The sequence below is a fragment of the Gigantopelta aegis genome, chromosome 8 (assembly GCF_016097555.1).
Source record: "Gigantopelta aegis isolate Gae_Host chromosome 8, Gae_host_genome, whole genome shotgun sequence".
NCBI lineage: Eukaryota > Metazoa > Mollusca > Gastropoda > Neomphalida > Peltospiridae > Gigantopelta > Gigantopelta aegis.
In genome coordinates, this window is record NC_054706.1 from 1,707,906 (window position 1) to 1,731,578 (window position 23,673).

The following is a 23,673-nucleotide window of genomic DNA, read 5'->3' on the forward strand; positions in this document are numbered from 1 at the left end:
AAACACATTCAATTCAGTTGTTTATTAACATTAAGCTATACAGCTCATCAGTGTGAACATTACAAATACATGTACAGAAGAAACAAAGCACAAACAATACATAGACATACATATCATCGAAAAATACATTAAACAAATAAAAAAAACAAAATAAGTATAATAATAATAATAAATTTATATATACATGTGAGTATATATATATATATATATATGTGTGTGTGTGTGTGTGTGTGTGTGTGTGTGTGTATTTATCTGCCTTGTACAGAACTTTTCCAAAGTTACATAATTGTTTTGTGTTTTGTGTTTGTTTGTTTGTTTTTTTTTTTGTGGGTTTTTTTTTGGGGGGGGGTTTTGGGGGGGGGGTTCTATATTGTACAACTGCACCAATTTAAAAGAAGAAGGCTTCTTCCAATAATAGGGTTTTATATATTGCGTTCTTAAATTAGAATATAAAGGGCATTTTAAAATATAACGAAATTTATCTTCTACAGCATTTAAACAATATAAGCAGAATCTGTTCTGTTTTTCAATGTGATAGTATCTGCCAGTTTCAATTGCTAACATGTAAGAAGATAGTCTAAATTTTGATAAATACTTTCTATACACTATTGGAATTGATTTACGTAAATAAAACTGGAATTTACAAGTATCAGTGAAATATGTGTATTAAGTACACTTTGGTGAAATATTAATTTCACTCTTGATATACTGCGAAGCTTGATCTAAGATTCTTTGCTTGATTACAGGTAAGTACAATGGATGTAATTCTTGTTTAAGCCAAAAGTCACCAAAACCTAAATCATTTCCTTTTTAACATGATAGCCCAATTTTTCTCATTTAATTAATTTTGTACACTATTATATAAAAAAATATATATACAGTTTGGGGTGAGTAATTATTTACACCAATATTTAATCATGTTACATATTCGAATACACCTCAGTGGACGTCGGCCAAGCTCTGCAAGTAGATTTCTTAATGCCTGATAATTTCTTACAAAAATCTAAATGAATACATTCAATATTTCCACTCTTATGTGAACCCGATACGTCCTATGCATAACATAAAATACTACCAATATAACAGTCAAACAATGACAACAATTTTCTGGATTAAGATACAAAGCTTTAATACTACGGTTTAATGCGAACATTGCTTTTTGTATGTAAAACTGAATTTGTTGTTATAATATAGTAACATTCCTAAATATGTAAACTTATCAACTATTTGTATACTATTACCATCATAAATCCATTTTTCTTTTTCTTTTAATTTACCAGCATTTCTAAAAAAAATAACATTATTTTATATAGTTTTGAAGTATTAACACTTAAATATCATTTCGTACAATAGTCTAATAAGGTATCTAGCCTAACACTACTATACTTCTGTCTGGGGTCAATAAACTTCTTTAAAAAAAATAAAAAAATAAAAATAAAGTATCTAGCTGAAGTTGCAAGTCCTCAACAGATTTTGAAAAAATTACAAGCTCGTCTGCATACATTAATTAAAACAAATAGGCTGAGTGACACATGTTACAGGATATTGGAACGTGACTATAATGTTTTCATGACCGCAGTCGTGCGTCAGTGAATTCATTGGACCGATCGGGCAGATAAAGATGTGTATACAAGACCCATACATGCGCTACTACCACATATATTCCACATCCTACTACCACGCATATTTCACAAGCTGACAACATGGCGACAGCGTGGATTCTTATTGATCTCCTCACTCGCTGTGTCAGTGTATTCCAAAATGAATGTACTATTTCTCGTCTCTGATGATCTACGGCCGCAATTGGGAATGTACAACGGACCATCCGCCCCTTCGTCCGTGCACCCCCCGATGCACACGCCTGCGTTGGATGCACTTTCACAAAAAAGTCTTCTGCCAAAACGTGCGTACGTACAACAAGCTATCTGCTCCCCCAGCAGGACATCCTTGCTAACTGGCAGACGACCGGACACCACCCATGTTTATGATTTACACACATACTTCAGAGATATAGGAAGCAACTTCACAACAATCACGCAGTATTTCAAGATGCATGGATACAGAACCATAGGAATAGGCAAAATATTTCATCATGGAGAGGCATCTGGGAATGACGACCCCATTTCTTGGACTGATCCGTATTTCGTTGGAAAGCAACCAAAGGAATACATGCAAGACAGAATATCCTGGAAGGCGATACCACAGTCCGAGTGGTCAACAAAACCATTGCAGGACACTCAAGTAGCGGACTATGCCATTCAAACACTACGCGAAATTGCTGCTAAAGGGAAAAGTGGAGAACAGCCATTCTTTCTAGCCGTTGGAATGAAAAAGCCTCACCTGCCATTCGTGTTTCCTGATACTTACCTGCAATACTATCCTGAAGATTCCATCAAGTTACCCTCCAACCCGTACGCTCCAAAAGACATGCCAACCATTGCGTGGTCGAAGTACGGAGAGCTCAGGAGTTTCACGGACATCGCAGCTTTACACGCAACAGGAGCAATCAACACTACTCTGCCCAACAATACGGTACTTGAGTTGAGACGAGCGTACTACAGCGCAGTGTCCTACATCGACTATGAACTGGGAAGAGTAATCGCCGAGCTGGATAGTCTTGGACTCGCTAACAATACAATCATCTCTTTTTGGGGAGACCACGGTTGGCAGCTGGGTGAACACGGATAATGGTGCAAATACACCAACTTTGAAATCGCTGATCATGGTAATGATGGTTAGCGTCCCTGGGCTGACAGACCACGGAGTTGTTACAGAATAGCTGACAGAATTCGTCGATCTTTTCCCAACGCTTGTAGATGCAGCTGGATTGCCTTCCTTACCTCTCTGTCCCGTTGATTCGGTAGATGTCGCCACGTGCACAGAAGGAATGAGTCTTGTGTCGCTGATGAATGACCCGAACGCGACATGGAAAACTGCGGCGTTCTCCCAATACCCGAGACGTCGGGGAAAGATCATGAGCTATTCGATTCGGACTGACCGATACAAATACACGGAGTGGGCCAAATTTCAAGGTAAACCGGTTTACAAGCCAGACTGGAGGAAACTGTACGGGGTGGAGCTGTACGACCACGAGAATGACCCGGATGAGAATGTAAACCTCGCCAATGACCCGCAGCACGCGACAACACGTGCCAACCTGAGTCAGCGACTTAGAGCTGGGTGGCGCGCGGAGCTTCAAGGGATGAAGTAGACAGATGACCTTTAAAATAGCTGGGCGTCTCAATGTATTGTCTGTGCTTTTAATGTTAATCATCAGGGATTGAAGTTGACAGTGAAGCTTTTTAAATAACTGGACGTCTAACTTTATTCTTTTTGCTGTTAATTGCGAATTCGTAACGCTTATCCGGAACAGTACAGTCGCCCATACGGATAAGAAGATATAGACAATCAAGATATTCTTAAAGTGGAATGGTAAACATTTGTACTGAAATTTATATCTTTTTTTGGTCAAACCAATTTACATGTATTAGATTCTCAGTGAACTTAATTGAAGAAACACTATATGTAGGGATTACGTTGTTAATTATCAGCACGTGGTTATGAAGTAGCATAAATGTCACTATATTAAAAACAATAAAAAATAAAGTTGCTCTCTAGTTTAGCTGTGTAGGTTTGCTAGTGTAGTCATAGTGGTCTTTGAATACATGTTGAATAAATGTATGGGCAAACGTGACAAACAACTGCCTTACGTGCGGTGCAGGAAGAATGAAATATTATGTTATGTTCTCCTAGGGAGTGGCAGTCCTCTTAACGATAGTGGATCATGTCAGCAATCACGACTACCTAACATTATTTCCACTTTGTCTTATGCAGAGATACGATTTTGATCAATGAATACGGTTTGTCATTCAGTTATAAGAAAATCGTAATAAACCGGAACAACAAACCATGATCATGACCGTAACTCTACACAATGCTGAGTGGATTGGGCATTTGGCAAAATAGTGGTTGATTCCATCAGTCTATAGTGTGCCGTATCTATAGGAGGACAGCCACCCACGAGCAGATCATTTGGCAAAATAGTGGTTGATTCCATCAGTCTATAGTGTGCCGTATCTATAGGAGGACAGCCACCCACGAGCAGATCATTTGGCAAAATAGTGGTTGATTCCATCAGTCTATAGTGTGCCGTATCTATAGGAGGACAGCCACCCACGAGCAGATCATTTGGCAAAATAGTGGTTGATTCCATCAGTCTATAGTGTGCCGTATCTATAGGAGGACAGCCACCCACGAGCAGATCATTTGGCAAAATAGTGGTTGATTCCATCAATCTATAGTGTGCCGTATCTATAGGAGGACAACCACCCACGAGCAGATCATTTGGCAAAATAGTGGTTGATTCCATCAGTCTATAGTGTGCCGTATCTATAGGAGGATAGCCACCCACGAGCAAATCATTTATTGGACAATACATTTTCCGTGCACCGTTCAATGGATATACAGAAGCTATTTCATAGGGTTTTTTAAATATGATTTTTACGACGTCGCAATGTGTGAAAAATATATTTTCAATCATTGCTTCGCAATTTGTGACAATATAGTTTTCACACATCATTCGTTGACACACAAATCATATTAAAACCCCTATGAAATAGCCTCTATATATCCATGTAATACTTGCACTCGTTGACACACAAATCATATTAAAACCCCTATGAAATAGCCTCTATATATCCATGTATACTTGCACTCGTTTGGGTCGCGGCTTCTATTGGATTGGAGCATTTTGGATTTACCCCCATTTTTAACCATTACGACACCTAATCTTTGTTTATGTTTCCAGTCTGACAATTAGACAACAGACCAGTCAGAAAACAATTGAGATATATTTAACTTTTTGTTAAATTTTAGCTTCAAAATGAATGTTTTACACATGAACCTATACTGACAAAAACATCCCGCGCATGCATTAAAACAGCTGTAGTTGTGTTGTTGTTTTTTTATATAGTAATCAAACTCTAAAAGTATGGCAAAGTACCGTCCGTACATGCGTGTTTGTATTTACATGAGAGTGAATGACATCAGTAAAAGTGTACGGTTAAAACTTGATAGTTTTTCATGGACCCCTGCGTGTGCTGTAACCTCACCGTGGTGCAGGGGTGTAACATTCTCTTTGAGAATGGCCAATACAGCACAAAATTGAAGTTTTGAGTAAAATTCAGTATCTATCTGTGATATTTGTGTTTTTGCACAGTTCTTTACACTGTGTTTTTATTTAAATCTTGAATTGTTGTATGGATGTTGATCATCACTTTATTTATTTGCATTACCATAGTTTGACACCCAATAGCCGATGTATTTTTCGTGCTGGGGTGTCGTTAAACATTCATTCATTCATTCATTCATTTTTCATGGAAGCAAAATAAAAATGCCATAAACTTTTAAAAAGCAAAACAACATGTAGATCAATTAGTTTCACATTAAAACTATCTCTGTTGTTACAATACTGAACTCGATATTATTAGTGTAATATATAAATCTATATTTCATTGTAATAAATATTAAATAAATTGGATTTAATTAATTAATTAATTAATAATAATAATAATAATAATCTACAACTATTCAAAACCGCAAAAGAAATGTGTACCACTTATGTTCCAGGCAGGATTTTTAAGCAAAAGCATTTATCCGCAGACAGCGGGTTTCCTCTCTCAATATCTGTGTGGTCCTTAACCATATGTCTGACGCCATATAACTGTAAATAAAATGAGTTGAGTGCGTCATTAAATAAAGCATTTCTTTATCCGCAGACTTGTTAATATAAAAGAATAATTGTTGGAATAGTTCCTTTGTCATTTATTACTAGTGTATATAATGAACCTTGCTAATTTCAGTTATATCCTTGTTGTTATCATATCTGTGTACTTCCATAACTGTAAACATCTATCGAGCTATAATTATACCTTCTGCTCCAAATCAGGATTATGATGTCAAAAGGTTTTACCGTACAGACTTGGAGGTTATATCTACTAAATACGATGCATCGCTCATCAAAATGATGGTTGATGTTATTTCACACCTTCAACTTGTGCATACCTTTCCGTCTCTTCGCTGAGACACTTGCACATTTATTGTGTTATCGTTTTAGATGGTGGGACGGGCTTGACAGCTGTGGTGGCAAAAACTCACGAACACCTGATGTCATCACTGTTTCGATAGTGATTTATGAGTGCATGTCATCACAGTAGCATTCTAATAAGCTCTGTACTGTTATAGTTTGATTTAGTGAACTAGTCTGGGACTCGGAACAGAAGAACTGAACATAACTGTATTACGCTCAGGCCATTACACATCGGTATATACGAAACACGATACATAGACTGTACTGACAAGATGGGCTTTACAAGAGACACTAGTATAAGAGTCCTCTTTGTGTCGGTGCAAGAAAGATGTATTGTCTAGTGAAGGAGCTGTCCTCTGCATTGTGCAGACATACGGCCTTAATGACAATTAACGCGTTCGTCGTTCAGATGACATTGTTGATCCATGTAAGCATTAAAGCGTGTGTTTAACTAATAGTCATAAAACAGTTATCAAACGGTTGTATATAGTAATACAACTATCGAGTACTATGATACAACACAGTTGTCAAGCGGTTGTATATAGCAATACAACTATCGAGTACTATGATACAACAAAGTTGTCAAGCGGTTGTATATAGTAATACAGCTATCGAGTACTATGAGACACCACAGTTGTCGAGTACTATGATACAACACAGTTGTCAAGCGGTTGTATATAGTAATACAACTATCGAGTACTATGATACACCACAGTTGTCGAGTACTATGATACAACACAGTTGTCGAGTACTATGATACAACACAGTTGTCAAGCGGTTGTATATAGTAATACAACTATCGAGTACTATGAGACACCACAGTTGTCGAGTACTATGATACAACACAGTTGTCAAGCGGTTGTATATAGTAATACAACTATCGAGTACTATGACACAACACAGTTGTCGAGTACTATGATACAACATAGTTGTCAAGCGGTTGCATATAGTAATACAACTATCGAGTACTATGAGACACCATTGTTGTCAAGCGGTTGTATATAGTAATACAACTATCGAGTACTATGACACAACACAGTTATCACAATGAGTATATAGTAATACAATTATCGAGTACTATGATACAACACAGTTCCAAGCTTATGTGAAGTTTTGTCGATAAAAACAACAAATATAAGCAAATTGAGACAATATTCATTTTAAAATGTTTAAGTAAGAATATAAGTTTGATAGCCATTTCTGCCATTCACCATATAAATGAGGTATAAAAACAGAACTGTAATCAACAATACAGCCAGACGACTTCACATCACAGTGTGGTGATTAGTATCAAAGAACCACATGGCCTCTTCGCAGCCTTCCCCTATCTTTATCTCGACCAAGTATTCAAATAGCCGTATGTCACACTGCAAATACAGTCTAACAGTGCGCGTACTTAATGGTTTAATATAGTTTGTATATTGAATCTTCATTCTAGACTTTGTCAATAAAAATATAAAGTATGCGTGCTTAATGGTTTATGTTTTAAAATGTGTTAAGACGTGAGGAGACAGGGATCTAGTCGTACTAAACGCAACCATTTCTGCACGAATAGCAAGCACATCACAATTATGATATTCCAGATTTATTTCTGTGATTATTACACATGATTAGTTTATAGTTAAGTATTACGGGCAAGAGTTGCAGTAGAGATATATGGCAGTTGTAACTGTTTTGTCGTTTAGATACTAAAGTTTTCCAACGCCATGTGGCGTGTGTCACATTTCGCACTGATATGCCACACCCCTGCTGATCTATCATGTTTGTAGTTGTAATGATAACCTTATCTGAGTATGTGAAATTAACAAAGCAAACACATCTGTTTCATGTTACGTGAACGAGATAAAATAATGTTTTTTATAACAAGAATCGTGTTGCCGTGAACCTACTGGAACAACGAGCCTATAAAGATCCTGGTGTGTATATAAAACAATCACATAGGCGCTGATATGACAGCTGAGTGTCATACTCCACAAGCTGACAACATGGCGACAGCGTGGATTCTTCTTGTCTCCTCGCTCGCTGTATCTGTGCATACCAAAATGAATGTCCTCTTCCTCGTCTCTGATGATCTACGGCCGCAACTGGGAATGTACAACGGATCATCCGCCCCTTCGTCCGTGCACCCCCCGATGCACACACCTGCGCTGGATGCCCTTTCACGGAGAAGTCTTCTGCTGAAACGCGCATATTGTCAACAAGCTATCTGCTCCCCCAGCAGGACATCCTTGCTAACTGGCAGACGACCAGATACTACCCATGTTTATGATTTACACAAATACTTTAGACATGTTGGGGGGAACTTCACAACTATCCTAGAGTATTTCAAGATGCATGGATACAGAACCATAGGAATGGGTAAAATATTTCACCATGGCGCAGCTTCTGGGTGGGACGACCCTATTTCTTGGACGGATCTGTATTTCCACGGAAAACAACCAAAGGAATACATGCAAGACAGAATATCCTGGAAGGCGATACCACAGTCTGAGTCGTCAACAAAACCATTGCAGGACACTCAAGTAGCGGACTATGCGATTCAAACACTACGCGAAATTGCTGCTAAAGGGAAAAGTGGAGAACAGCCATTCTTTCTAGCCGTGGGAATGAAAAAGCCTCACTTGCCATTCGTGTTTCCTGATAAGTACCTGCAATACTATCCTGCAAAGTCCATCAAGTTACCCGCTAACCCGTACGCTCCAAAAGACATGCCACTATCGCCTGGTCAACGTACGGAGAGCTCAGGAGTTACACGGACATCGCAGCTTTACAGTTGACAGGAGCCATTACAACCACTGTGCCAAATAACAAAGTACTTGAGTTGAGAAGAGGATACTACAGCGCAGTGTCCTACATCGACTATGAACTGGGACGAGTAATCGAAGAGTTGAAGAGACTTGGACTCGCTAACAATACAGTCATCACTTTCTGGGGAGATCACGGTTGGCAGCTGGGTGAACACGGAGAATGGGCGAAACATACGAACTTTGAAATAACTATTCATGATGGTTAGCGTCCCTGGACTGACAGATCACGGAGTTGTTACAGAACAGCTGACAGAATTCGTCGATCTTTTCCCAACTCTTGTAGATGCAGCTGGATTGCCTCCCTTACCCTTCTGTCCTGTCGATTCGGCGGATATCGCAACGTGTACAGAAGGAATGAGTCTGATGCCACTGATGAAAAATCCAAATGCAAAATGGAAGACTGCAGCATTTTCTCAGTATCCGAGACACGGATCTAGGGTGATGAGCTACTCTATTCGGACTGACCGCTACAGATACACGGAGTGGGCCAAGTTTCATGGTAAACCGGTCTACAAGCCAGACTGGAGAACCCTGTATGGGATAGAGCTATATGACCACCAACATGACCCGCAAGAGAATATCAACCTCATCAATGACCCACAGCACGCGGCAACACGACACCATCTGAGTCAGCGACTTAGAGCTGGGTGGCGCGCAGAGGTTCAAGGGTTGAAGTAGACGGTGGACCTACAAAGTAAATGGTCTTCTCAATTGATTATTTCTGCTATTAATTTTAATCATAAAGGACTGAAGTAGACAGTGCACCTTTAAAATAACTGATCGTCCAACTGTATTATCTCTGCTGTTGATGCCAATCATCAAGGACTGAAGCAGACCGTGAACCTTTAAAATAGCCGGACGTCTCACTTAATTATCTCTGCTATTAACGTCTTAACGCTTATCCAGAACAGTACCGTTGCCCGAACAGATAAGAAGATAGAGACAATCAAGATAGTATTTCACAAAGTGTAATAGTAATCCTAGGTACCGAATGTTTTTATTATTACTTGCTTTTTGCTTTATTACATTTAGTAGATTTGTTGTGAACTCATTTGAAGAAATAACATTAACTGTAATTGGGATAATTAACTGCACAAGATTATAAAATTGTATAAAGGTTACTATAACAAATTTTTTTTAAAAATAAAGTTGCTCTTTAGTTTATTTATTATGCATTAAATGTGTAGAATGGGTAGAAGTAACATATTTTATATGCAGATAGTTAAAATATTAAAAAACCTCTGCTTTTATAGAAATACATTGCAGTCAAGACGTTTACCATAACAAATTATACATGTTCGCTCACGTGATCACTACAGACTAACCAACTATATTCGGTTCCTGGCTTAGGCAAAGTTGCAGATCGACTTTACTACACCATCACGGATATACAGAGGACCATTGGGCACACGCCAACCCGTAATTCACAACCAGTCTCCGGTTTGTGGTCTAGCTACGGAGCGAGGCCAGGCCGACTATACTGCACGTGCAATATACACAGGATATTATATAAGTGCCCGTGGCAAACGATGTTTACGACACGAGTGTCTAAATTATCATATTTCCCGCGCATGAGTGAGATAAATAAAAACATATAATTTAGGTCATGAATGTTGTAAACACCGTCTGTCGTGGTCACGAATGTAATATTCTGTTTATTACCGTAGGATTATTCTGCTATCTTAGTCAACATACAGTCCTGTCAATGTTTGCAAACCACCAGCCTTTCTTTTTCCGTCGGAATAACTTCTATTCATTGTAGACGTCTTGAAAACCTCATCAGAAGTCAACCCGTTCTAAAGTGACGTCATATCAATAATAACCTATTATAATTGGGGGATAATATCACTGTGTTTCGTTGTTAACTATAAGGATTTATCACAAAATTTGGTGATAAATCCTTATAGTTAACAACGAAACACAGTGATATTATCCCTATTCTAATACTACACCTATTAGGAGTATCTGTAAGACATTTTATTGTGTTTTTATTAAAGAAATCTCACAAATATAAACCAAATTAATTATCTATTCTCCTTACTTACGATATTCAATGAAAACGCTTGTAGTAAGCAAAATTATGACGTAATATTTGTTTTGTTTTCTTCACATACCGTCACTGACTTAGAAGCGAACCAAATGACAAATTTATCAGCATTGTAGTCTGTCTTTTGAACATGATTTATTGTAATATTTTCGTTGGCTGTTTAATTTCTGTTGGAAGACACATGGATATGATTGGGCTTTACATTTGTGAGCGATGTTTCAACATTGAATTATTTCGAGGAATTCGCCTAGTTTAATTTTGTACAAAAACCAAGTTGATGGGGTATGTCTACAAGTTTATAACTTGCTGACATATTTTCACTTAAAGTTTATATAAATACATAAAATAATATGCATTTACTAAAGGGCAAGTATTATTTTCAAAAGTTTCAGAATTGTGCGATATTTTAAAGCGGTTAATGTTTAAAATTGCGTTTAAAAAATCAAGTCATTTCCATCTTGTCTTTATCAATTTTATTGTCACAAAAAGAACGTTAATATAATTAGCTGGCTAATTATTAACATTAAATATTATATATACTGTACGAAAATGCAAGAAAAACATTAACTATCGCGTCCGTTAAAAACGTGTTGCAAAACTAATTTGAAATTGAGAAATATATTTATTTCAAAAACTGCAACTATGAAAAGTTTAATAAAGAATGGGCACAATGGTTCAACCTTTTTATATAGTGAAAGAAAGAGAAAAATCCATTACACTCAGATAACGATCTACTCAAAGGAAAAACGTTTTGTAATTGCATGTTCATATAACATTCCAACACAGGCCCGACTGCTGTTCCTGTTATTATCATCAGTTTAATTCTGCTTCGTTACTCACTATCAACTTTAGGTTTTTCTTCCTCTTCTTCTTCTTCTTTTTGTTTTCTTCTTCTTGTTCTTCTTGTTTTCCTTGTTTTTCTTCTTCTTCTTCTCTCGTTGTTACCCTTTTTTGTTTTTCTTTTTTAAAAGTCCTGGACCATAAGACGTGCATAAAAGGAAGTACTATTTTATTTTGATTTGTACCTGCATATATCAGAATAGAATGTAATGTGAGTGCGTACGTGCGTGCGTGTATGCGTATGTATGTGTGTATGTTTGTATATATGTATGTATGTTTACACATGTATGAATATTAATTTTAAGATAAATTGTAAGGCGGTGTATCAGGGCTCCCCAACCCTGGCACTGTCTAATGGTCTGGGGACAATAAAAAAAAAAATATATATATATAACAAATTTTTTTTACAAAAAAATAAAAAATTAATTAATTAAAAAAAAGAAAGAAAAAAAAAAAAAGTATGTTCTAAACAAAAATAAGGTACTTCAGATTGTGATATAATTATTTTTGATGAACCTACTTGCACCCTTTTGAGAACACAAATTAGAAGAGCAGTCCACAAGACACATGCTGGTGACTGCTGCGATCGATCAGTGACCGGACCTTATTTGGGATGGGTGGGTGCACGTTCATTGCTGCTAACGAAGTGTTAAAAGTTACAATGGCACGAACTAATAACAAGATAGTAACAATAATATCATTTTCATCTGAAGTTAGTAATTTTGTTGAAAATTATTTATACCGACGTTTAAATATAATGTAAGACGCGGAATTAATATACTAACGAAAACACGACACATGAGGCTAAGTGGACGAGTTCTCGGAATTTTGTCATCGTGAAAAATCCTGGTTGTCCATGACAGTGTACATCTACCGTCCGATTTATCACAAAAATTAACCAATGGAAAAAAGGCTTATATGAAAGTTGTATTAGAATACAATATCGAGCTGAATACAACGTGTTTTGGGTAAACTGTATACTTAACTATAATTCCAGTCACCCATTACTCGATATTCAAATGGCATATGGATATGTCACGCGGTGATTTTTAATGGAAATAACGTCATACGTAAATGGCGTCATTTTGGATAGCCTCGGTAAAGAAAGAAAGAAAGCCAATCAGAAAGAGGGGTACTATTATTACAGCCAATCGTTAAACACAAAGCTAAGAAAAAAGTTACACTTTTTTTTGGTTTAATAACACTACTAGAACACATTGATTAATTAATTATTGTATGTCAAACATTTGGTAATTCTGACACGTAGTCATCAGAGAACACACGCTACATTGTTCCTAATGCAACAAGGGATCTTTTATATGCATTTTACCACAGAAAGGGAAGCACATGCCACGGCCTTTGACCAGTTGTGGTACACTGGTTGGAAGGAGAAAACCCCAATTAGTTGAATGGATCCACCGAGGTGGTTCGATCCTGCGACACAACCACCTCAAGCGAGCACTCAACCGACTGAGCTAAATCCTGCCTCACAAAGCTAAGAGGACACACAACTATGATATCATATACGAGGGAAACCGTACGATAAATATTAACCTCGTTATGCTGTTCCTCGTAGGGAATAATGTCTCGTTCCAGCCAGTGCTCCACAACTGGTATAACAAAGGCCGTGGTATGTACTATCCTGTCTGTGGGATGGTGCATATAAAAGATCCCTTGCTGCTAATCGAAAAAAGTAGCCCACGAAGAGGCGACAGCGAGTTTCTTTTCTCAATATCTGTGTGGTCCTTAACCAAATGTCTGACGCCATATAACTGTAAATAAAATGTGTTGAGTGCGTCGTTAAATAAAACATTTCCTTCTTCTTCGTAGGGAATAAGGGGCGGAGCGTAGCCCAGTAGTAAAGCGTTCGCTTGATGCGCTGTCGGTCTGGGATCGATCCCCGTCGGGCTATTTCTTGTATTCTTGTATTCAGCCAGTGTATCACGATTGATGTATCACAGGCCGTGGTATGTGCTATCCTGTCTTTGGGACGGTCCATATAAAATATTCTTTGCTACTAATAAAAAATATATCGTGTTTCCTCTCTAAAGACTATATGTCAAAATTACCTCTTTTTTTACATTCAATAGCCGATGATTGCTAAAAACAATGTGTTTTAGTGGTATTTATTACAGAATCATTGAATTATTCTCGAATTTTGCTCTTGAAATTGTTACGGTCTATTCGCATTAGACAATGTGGATGGAAGGAAGGAAATATTTTATTTAACGACGGACTCAACACATTTTATTAACGGTTATATGGCGTCAGACGTATGGTTGAGGACCATACAAATATCGAGAGAGGAAATCCGCTGTCGCCACGTCATGAGCTACTCTTTTTCGATTAGCAGCAAGGGATCTCTTATATGCACCATCCCACAGACAGGGTAGTACATACAACGGCCTTTGATATACCAGTCGTGGTGCACTGCTTGGGACGAGAAATAGCCCAATGGGCCCACCGACGGGGATCGATCCCAGACCAACCACGCATCGAGTGAGCGCTTTACCACTGGGCTACGTCCCGCCCCATGACAATGAGGTACCCTGACGTCATCAGTCACAAATCGTTGGATTATCAATGACGTCATCAGTCACAAATCGTTGGATCATCAATGACGTCATCAGTCACAAATCGTTGGATCGTCTGTCTTTAGTCGCCGGTCCATCAATGACGCCGTCAGTCACAAATCTTTGGACCATCTGTCTTTAGTCGCCGGACCATCAATGACGTCGTCAGTCACAAATCGTTGAACCATCTGTCTTTAGTCGCCGGACCATCAATGACGTCGTCAGTCACAAATCGTTGGATCATCTGTCTTTAGTCGCCGGACCATCAATGACGTCGTCATCGACGTCTGCCTAGGGAGTAACGCAATCCACAGCAGGCGTTATCCCGATCATCACTTCCATATATGATGGCGACTGGGGGGAGGGGGGGGGGAGCAGGGGGGGGGAGAAGGGGGGAGCAGGGGGGGGGGGTCATTTGTGGCGATTTGACATATCAGCTGCACATCTCTTGTAACGTTTATGTCATATTCCAAACACGCGGTACTGCCAACCAAACTAAAATAAAGACATTTAATCCTTACAGTTGAACTGTTAAAGCGCTTACTTACACACCAAAGGAGTAGTGGCTCCCTACGCTTTATGCATCTGGGGAAACCATTTAGTTCATAATGGAATATTTAATATTATTACCAGTATGGCGATAACATTACATTTCCATTTAACGTATTGTACTTGAAATGTTTTCATGTTATTACCGGTATGATGAAAACAACGGAATTACAATTATGACATAATGTTCTTAGAAATAACATGATACATAGAACAATAACATTTCAACAATTCTACACATGTCAATTATATATCAATAAATCGACATTGACTACAATAATTGTTCTCACGTTCACACTATAGGGCGTATACTACCAAATCAAATCCCATAGACGACGATAGTAACCTGTGTGGCTAAAACGCCTACTTGCAGCGTATGAATCGACATAAACACCACGGATATAAAGATTACCATCCCTCGCCCTTAAAGTGAATCAGAAAAGAATGGGGATGACGCTGCTCATGTCTGAGATAACGGGTAGCGTCTATGATTACCCAAGTTCCGCACAAAATTTGAATACTTTTTTTACAGGTACCCCAAACATGTTTCAAGCACAAGGCTACTTGACATAGTGGTACTAGATGAAATAAAATTGCATACATGTTTGGCCAAGGTGAAACTATTTATTTTTACAACCAACACACTCATATTTATAACCAATCACAGGACTTGTGGTGTTAACTTCTCTATCAAACGTTTGGTGCACCTCGAACTTTGACCCAGCCGGAAGTTATTTAGTTTAGTACTACCTATATATGGAAGAAGAAGGAAATGTTTTATTTAACGACGCACTCAACACATTTTATGTACGGTTATATGGCGTCGGACATTTGGTTAAGGACCACACAGATATTGAGAGAGGAAACCCGTTGTCGCCATTTCATGGGCTACTCTTTTCGATTAGCAGCAAGGGATCTTTTATATTCACCATCCCACAGACAGGATAACACATACCACGGCCTTTCATATACCAGTCGTGGTGCACTGGCTGGAGCGAGAAATATCCCAATGGGCCCACAGACGGGGATAGATCCCAGACCGACCACGCATCAAGCGAACGCTTTACCACTGGGTTACGTCCAGTCCCTACCTATAGTCCAGTCCAGAACTTGACTTAGCATCTTTTACCAAACAAATGTATAAAGTGTGGCTAAACAGGTTGCAATGGACGCACATAACGCGTGACAAGTCAGTTTGTTAAAAAGTATTTAAAAAACAACACTAACAACTAAAACAAAACATATGTTACCCCCTGTCCCCCCCCCTCCACCCTACTCCCCCAAAAAACAAAACCACAAAACCCCCTACAAAAAACAACAACAACAAAAGAAACCACATCCAAAACCCACGCAAAAAAACAACAACAACAAGCAAACAAAAAAGACAAAAGCAACAACAAAGCAACAACAAAGCAACAACCAACAAACAAACAACAAACAAATAAAACAAACAAATCAACAACAACAAGCTAACTTCGTTTGTCATTTGACTATGATGTAGATATTTTGCTTAAGTCATTCTTTATTCTGCATGGAAGAACTAGTGTTAATAGACAAGCGTCGACTCGGAAAGTTAAAAAACTAAATAATAAAAATGTCCCACCTTAATTACCACCGAACTGTCTAGGAAATTCACAATCCTGCATCCGCTCATTTTGCAGCCATTGTACGGAAATATTTTCGTCTTGTATGTACTCGGAATGTTCTAAGGATGCACCAAACAAGTACTTAATATATCAGTTTGACTTCAGCCTTGCAGAGTATAGAAATACAGCCTAAATTCGTCGTGATAGATAAGATAAACATACCGCTAGTTATGTTCACATGACATTCGTTGCACTTTGCATGGTAACAATATGGCGACAGCGTGGACTCTTCTTGTCTCCGCGCTCGCTGTATCTGTGCATACCAAAATGAATGTCCTCTTCCTCGTCTCTGATGATCTACGGCCGCAACTGGGAATGTACAACGGACCATCCGCCCCTTCGTCCGTGCACCCCCCGATGCACACACCTGCGCTGGATGCACTTTCACGGAGAAGTCTTCTACTAAAACGCGCGTACGTACAAGAAGCTCTTTGTTCTCCAAGCAGGACATCGTTTCTGACTGGCAGACGACCGGACACGACGCACGTGTATGACTTAACTCATTACTTCAGACATGTTGGGGGAAACTTCACCACAATACCACAGTATTTTAAGATGTATGGATACAGAACCATAGGTGTAGGGAAGATATTTCACTCTGGGAGAGCTTCTGGTTATGACGACCCCATTTCGTGGACGGATCCGTACTTTCGTCCAAAGCAGACGCTACACTTCAAAGACGTCAAGTCTTGGAGGGCGGTACCGCTGTCAGAGTGGTCTAGAAAACCACTACGTGACACTCTCATCGCCAACCACGGTATTGAAACACTACGGAAAGTTGCCAGCAAAGCCAGAAGTGGAGAACAACCTTTCTTTTTAGCAGTGGGACTCCGGAAGCCTCATTTGCCATTTGAGTTTCCGGACAAGTTCCTGTCATACTATCCAAAGGATTCTGTGAAACTACCTACCAATCCGTACGCTCCAAAAGACATGCCTCCCATCGCCTGGTCACCATACGGAGAACTCATGCACTACAGTGACATTGGAGCGCTAAACGTGACAGGAGCCATCGCTACAACCCTGCCCAATGATGTGGTACTTGACTTAAGACGAGCGTACTACAGCGCAGTGTCTTATATGGACAACGAAATGGGAAGAGTGATCGCAGAGTTGGAGACACTTGGACTGGCCAATAATACAATCGTCTCTTTCCTTGGCGATCACGGTTGGCAGCTTGGTGAACACGGAGAGTGGTGCAAACACACAAACTTTGAAATTGCTAACCATGCGCCAATGATGATCCATGTTCCCGGATTAACGGATCGTGGAATTGTTACAGAACAGCTGACAGAATTCGTCGATCTTTTCCCAACTCTTGTAGATGCAGCTGGATTGCCTCCCTTGCCCTTCTGTCCTATTGATTCAGAAGATATAGCAACTTGTACAGAAGGATTGAGTCTTGTGCCACTGATGAAGAACCGAAAAGGACACTGGAAATCTGCAGTATTTTCTCAGTACCCTCGAGAACACTTTCGAATCATGGGCTATTCAATTCGGACTCACCGCTACAGATACACGGAGTGGGCCAAGTTTCACGGTAAACCAGTCTACAAACCAGATTGGGGAACACTGTACGGGGTGGAGCTGTACGACCACAAGAATGACCCGGCTGAGAACATGAACCTCGTCAATGATCCACAGCACGCGGCAACACGTCACCATCTGAGTCAGCGACTTAGAGCTGGGTGGCGCGCAGAGGTTCAAGGGTTGAAGTAGACAGTGAACATTTATTATCGCTTTCAGACTTGATATGAATCTGTATCATTTTCCAGATCATTCCTCTGCTGTTGTTTTACAGCAAGAAGTACAAAAAGATAATATGTCAGTAGAATAGAATTATAAATTTCGGTAGTAATAAACAATTAATTCTATACTGCACATTTACTATTAAATTATTTTTCTTATCCCTGTATGAGACGAAATACATTATACGATTTTTATTATTTTTTATTATTTTTATTATTATTATTATTATTTTATGAAATGGCGAATGCATTTGACAGATCTTGCATGCGGGATAGTAAGGATGTATTGACCCGGGGAGTGGCTATTCGTCTATTGACAAAACTCATGAGAATGATTTTCTGGTAGCAGTACCAACCTTTTGCAAACCGCACCTACACTCACTATAAACCCTGTACAGACCTCAGTAAGCATTGGTACCCATTCCTAACAAACCATGCCCCAAAATGTGGATGTAATCTTTTCCTAAACATATCCCCTTTTCATTAAATTATAGATCTGCCCTTGAAATTTCAATCAGGAAGCACCCCTACTAGATATGTAATGGATATATCTATAAACCAAAGTAATAATATGAGCATTATTAATCAATATTATTGGAAAGAATTAAAAGAAACCAATGATTTGTGTCATTTATAGCATATTATATATTCAGAAACAATGACCTTCATTTGACCTTGAAAATGAAGGTCAAATTGACCAATTATGAAAATCCAGCAAATCAAAATGGTAAGTTTGGATATTAAGCATCACAAAAACTGTTTTAAAGAGTTTAATCTCCCCTCTAACTGAAATTTGTTGTCTGTCTCGTGGACTGTAGCAGCAGATCGAATACAAATTGACCTTGACGAACAATTAAAAGTATGCAAATTCCCAATTAACGTACAGGTTTAGGCAAGTAAGAGTTGCAGATCTGAAATCTACACATATGTTTACATAAGAATCAATGCCAAACCTTCCTGACCCTCCGACATGGATAAATCGACCTGGCTCCTGGACTATGAGCATGTGCTTTAGAAGCATGGACAGCTGAAAACATAACTTATTACCCAAAGGGACAGAGAGAAGTGGGGAAAGAAAAGTGATCTTTCCCTAGGGAAAGAAAAAAACACACATTTCTTTCCCTAGATAAGTTTTGACGTCATAAACAGTGCTTCACTATAGGCGGTTAATTGTGGTAGCAGTATACAGTTAACTCCCTTGTGTATCCAGGGTGTGCAAATAATTTGCTTGTTGGTTTTGCATAGATCCATGTTTGAAGACTAATTATTTGGAATAGGAAGTAAATTCCTAAGCTTAGTGATAGCCAATGAGTTATGTTTTAAAATGGCAATTGGTTTGTAACTAGCAGTGCGAAAGGTTTAGCTGTAATGAGGCTTGGTATTCATTTTGGGAACTTTTCAAACAAGCTGATTTTGTGACAAATTGAATGGCTAAACCTTTATTCAAATGAGGGTTTTTGTAAGGTTTGTTGACCAAAGTTTCCAAAAATATATGTGTGATATCCGCCAATTCCCGCTTGGGTGTGGTTTGTATGGGTGTGAACATTGTCAAAAATACACCCACAAGCATGCAGTTTCAACACATTATGGTGAATGTAACACAAATATTTAACTAAATATATTTTAAGTAAGTCCTCTTTATAATTATAACCTTTTTTGTAATTTCCTTGAGACTAAAATACCTGTATCTTCCTTTATTTTTAAACCATAGGTGGGCATTTAGGATGCCATGGGCTGGTATGCATAAAGCTCAGCTGAAGATTCACAAATAACTGTGGTCTGCTACCTATGTGTAAGAATAATGTCTATGGTGGAAGTCGTATCAACAACTAACTTACGTCATCAGCTATGCCGCATCTCTGCCTCCTGTTCTCAACTTATTTTCAACAAAAGAATCGTTCAAGAATCTTCCATAAAATGATAAAAATCGAAAATGGGTAAGACGTAGAATACCCAACTCTCTACTCCGCAACACCGTTGATCTTGCACTCGTGAATTGATGTTGTCCTAGTCAAAGGCAGTCGAAGGACGACATCAATTCACTGGTGAAAGATACACGGTATTGCCTCGTAGCTCGCTGAGTATTCTTTAAATCTGTGTCTGTGGCTTGGGACAGAATAAACAGCTATTGAACAAGCGTAGCTCGCGGAGTATTCTCTAAATCTGTGTCTATGGCTTGGGACAGAATAAACAACTATTGAACAAGCGTAGCTCGCGGAGTATTCTCTAAATCTGTGTCTGTGGCTTGGGACAGAATAAACAACTATTGAACAAGCGTAGCTCGCGGAGTATTCTCTAAATCTGTGTCTGTGGCTTGGGACAGAATAAACAACTATTGAACAAGCGTAGCTCGCGGAGTATTCTCTAAATCTGTGTCTGTGGCTTGGGACAGAATAAACAGCTATTGAACAAGCGTAGCTCGCGGAGTATTCTCTAAATCTGTGTCTGGCTTGGGACTAAACAGCTATTGAACAAGGTAGCAGATTCTCTAAATCTGTGTCTGTGGCTTGGGACAGAATAAACAACTATTGAACAAGCGTAGCTCGCGGAGTATTCTCTAAATCTGTGTCTGTGGCTTGGGACAGAATAAACAACTATTGAACAAGCGTAGCTCGCGGAGTATTCTCTAAATCTGTGTCTGTGGCTTGGGACAGAATAAACAGCTATTGAACAAGCGTAGCTCGCGGATTATTCTCTAAATCTGTGTCTGTGGCTTGGGACAGAATAAACAGCTATTGAACAAGGGTAGCTCGCGGATTATTCTCTAAATCTGTGTCTGTGGCTTGGGACAGAATAAACAGCTATTGAACAAGCGTAGCTCGCGGAGTATTCTCTAAATCTGTGTCTATGGCTTGGGACAGAATAAACAACTATTGAACAAGCTTATTTGTTTACCTGCTCCACTAGAATAAAGCAAGTTGATTTAATAATCATCGGCTACTCTTTAGAGGAAACTTGCTACATTCTATTAGTAGCAAGGGATCTTTTATAAGCACTTTCCAACATACATGACAGCACATACCACAGCCTTTGATATAGCAGTTGTGGAGCACTGGTTGGGAAGGGAAAAACAATGGGAGAATGGATCCACCCATGAGGTTCGACCGTACGTCGCAAGCAGAGGTCTCATAAAGTAGAATATGATGACTCAGCAAAACGGAGTTTGGTCAATATTTCATTCATTTCAACTTATTTTCGTGCTTATATCCAATTAAGGTTCAAGCACGCTGTCCTGGGCACACACACACCTGAGCTGTCTGGGCTGTCTGTCCAGGAAAGTGTGTTAGTTGGTGTGACGGAACATGCCCTTAATTTTGTTTTCGCCTGTGGCGATATTAATTGTTTTAGAGGGCCGTGTGCAGTCCAATATGCACTTAAGCCCAGGTGGCCAGTAGTTACGTAATACCTCCGCGAGTGCGGCTTTTACAACCGTGATTTTGGCGACTAGGCGTCATTAAGTCTGACCATCTGAGAAAAAAATACCGCTTGGTTACTGTGGAAATATACACATCATAAGATTCGGTTCCGCGTCCTGTCTCCGGACCAGTCTGGGATTTTATAATAAATGGCTAGGGTTTTAGAGATATCGGGGAGAAACATAGGGATCGCTGTCCGTCCGGACTGGTAAATTATTTTATTTCTGCTCTGTGTATAACCTTGATGTGATTGATGTGACTTTAAATATTTTAATACTGTATTATACCAATATTATTTAGACGGTGCTGCCGGTCATCTGACGCAGTATACTGTAGGCTCACCGTTCTGATATATATATATATATATAAAGCTTAGCCAGTCATCCTAGAGGACCTAGGTAAACTGTAGGTTATTGTCTTTATTGTGATAAGTACCAGTATTAATTCTGTGTTACAAGGTTACTGAATGAGTAGTAAGGGTTAATTAAAAATTAACCAGTTAGGAATAGAGTTGTAATTCCTTTATTAATTAAGTTCCCCTGGAAGCGTTTCTCAATTATCACACGTGTGGGTGTTGTGTCACGGTGAAGTGATTAGCATATTGTGTAAACTAGACACCTAGAGATTAACTAATTAAGTGATCAGTTCTGGGTTGTTATTATTTGTTGTTGTTAATTAACTACTGCGGCAGTACATTTGTCAGCGTAGGTCAATACAGATTCCAAAGTGTATTGTGTTTTTGTTGTGTTTTCTAGTGAACTAAACGTGCTATAATAATATATACTTTATATAAGATCTTATCTCTGATCATACTTAGACGAGCCAGCGGGTATAACCGCCCGTTACAGAGAGATCTAATAGATATACAGTTAGCAGAGATATTTGGACAATCGTGTTTGATTCAGTTACGGGTAGTATAGGATCCCCGTGACAGGAGTGAAAATTGGGGCGCTCTTCCCGGATCTGAAACGGGACCCCTGTGTGTGCTGTAACCTCACCGTGGTGCAGGGGTGTAACATTCTCTTTGAGAATGGCCAATACAGCACAAAATTGAAGTTTTGAGTAAAATTCAGTATCCGTAAAATTCTGTGATATTTGTGTTTTTGCACAGTTCTTTACACTGTTTTTGTTTGTCTTGAATGTTTATATTGATGTTGATCATCTCTTTATTTATTTGCATTACCATAGTTTGACACCCAATAGCCGATGTATTTTTCGTGCTGGGGTGTCGTTAAACATTCATTCATTCATTCATTCTGAAACGGGACATGCATATTTTAAAAAAGTATTGTTTGTAAATGGGGGCTTTATAAATAATTTTTACATATAACCAGAAGTAGCAACGTTGTTCACTAGAAAATTAATTGATAATAAGTGCGTCATATCTAAACATGGATAAGAATTTGCTGGATAGGCCTATGCTCAGTGTAGTGGAGATTAAGCGAGCACGTAAGGCCGAATTAGTTGAAATCGCGGGTGAGCGAGAAATTGATTTAACATCAGCTAAAACCTTAGGAGATATAAGGACATAATAATTTATCCAGGAAGTTTTTGGTTATAGTCCTGTTATGGAAGACAGTGAGATTGTTCCAGAGATAGAATTAAATGAGTTAAGTGTGGAACAACAATTAGCTTTTAAAAAGCTTGAGTACAAAACAGAAGAACGTGCATTAGATAGAGAGAGAGATAGAGAAGATAGAGAGAGAGATAGAGAGAGAGAGAAAGAGAAGAGAAGGATAGAGAGAAAGAAGATAGAGAGAGAGAAAGGGAAGAGAGGGACAGAGAGAGAGAGAGAGAAAGAGAAGAGAGGGATAGAGAAGAGAGAGAGAGGGAGAGAGAGAGAGAGAGAGAGAGAGAGAGAGAGAGAGAGAGAGAGAGAGAGAGAGAGAGAGAGAGAGAGAGAGAGAGAGAGAGAGAGAGAGAGAGAGATAGAGAAGATAGACATAGAGAAAGAGAAGAGAG

At 38.9% G+C, this 23,673-nt stretch overlaps 4 protein-coding genes across 4 annotated transcripts; all 4 read left to right on the top strand.

The window, feature by feature from the left end:
• Positions 1-1,761: 1,761 nt before the first annotated feature.
• Positions 1,762-2,688, top strand: LOC121378631 (iduronate 2-sulfatase-like). The gene has a single exon (XM_041506895.1). It carries the CDS (start codon positions 1,762-1,764, stop codon positions 2,686-2,688), a length of 927 nt encoding a protein of 308 aa, XP_041362829.1.
• A 5,349-nt stretch (positions 2,689-8,037) lies between these two features.
• On the top strand, positions 8,038-8,865 carry LOC121378632 (iduronate 2-sulfatase-like). Its single transcript, XM_041506896.1, has one exon. It carries the CDS (start codon positions 8,038-8,040, stop codon positions 8,863-8,865), a length of 828 nt encoding a protein of 275 aa, XP_041362830.1.
• A 228-nt stretch (positions 8,866-9,093) lies between these two features.
• On the top strand, positions 9,094-9,573 carry LOC121378633 (iduronate 2-sulfatase-like). The gene has a single exon (XM_041506897.1). The coding sequence runs from the start codon at positions 9,094-9,096 to the stop codon at positions 9,571-9,573; it is 480 nt and encodes a 159-aa protein (XP_041362831.1).
• A 7,244-nt stretch (positions 9,574-16,817) lies between these two features.
• Positions 16,818-18,266, top strand: LOC121378634 (iduronate 2-sulfatase-like). Its single transcript, XM_041506898.1, has one exon. The coding sequence runs from the start codon at positions 16,818-16,820 to the stop codon at positions 18,264-18,266; it is 1,449 nt and encodes a 482-aa protein (XP_041362832.1).
• The last annotated feature ends 5,407 nt before the right edge of the window (positions 18,267-23,673 follow it).

Coding starts and splice junctions, on each gene's coding strand:
- LOC121378631 (XM_041506895.1), top strand. CDS start 1,762: ATGAATGTACTATTTCTCGTCTCTGATGATCTACGGCCGCAATTGGGA.
- LOC121378632 (XM_041506896.1), top strand. CDS start 8,038: ATGACAGCTGAGTGTCATACTCCACAAGCTGACAACATGGCGACAGCG.
- LOC121378633 (XM_041506897.1), top strand. CDS start 9,094: ATGGTTAGCGTCCCTGGACTGACAGATCACGGAGTTGTTACAGAACAG.
- LOC121378634 (XM_041506898.1), top strand. CDS start 16,818: ATGAATGTCCTCTTCCTCGTCTCTGATGATCTACGGCCGCAACTGGGA.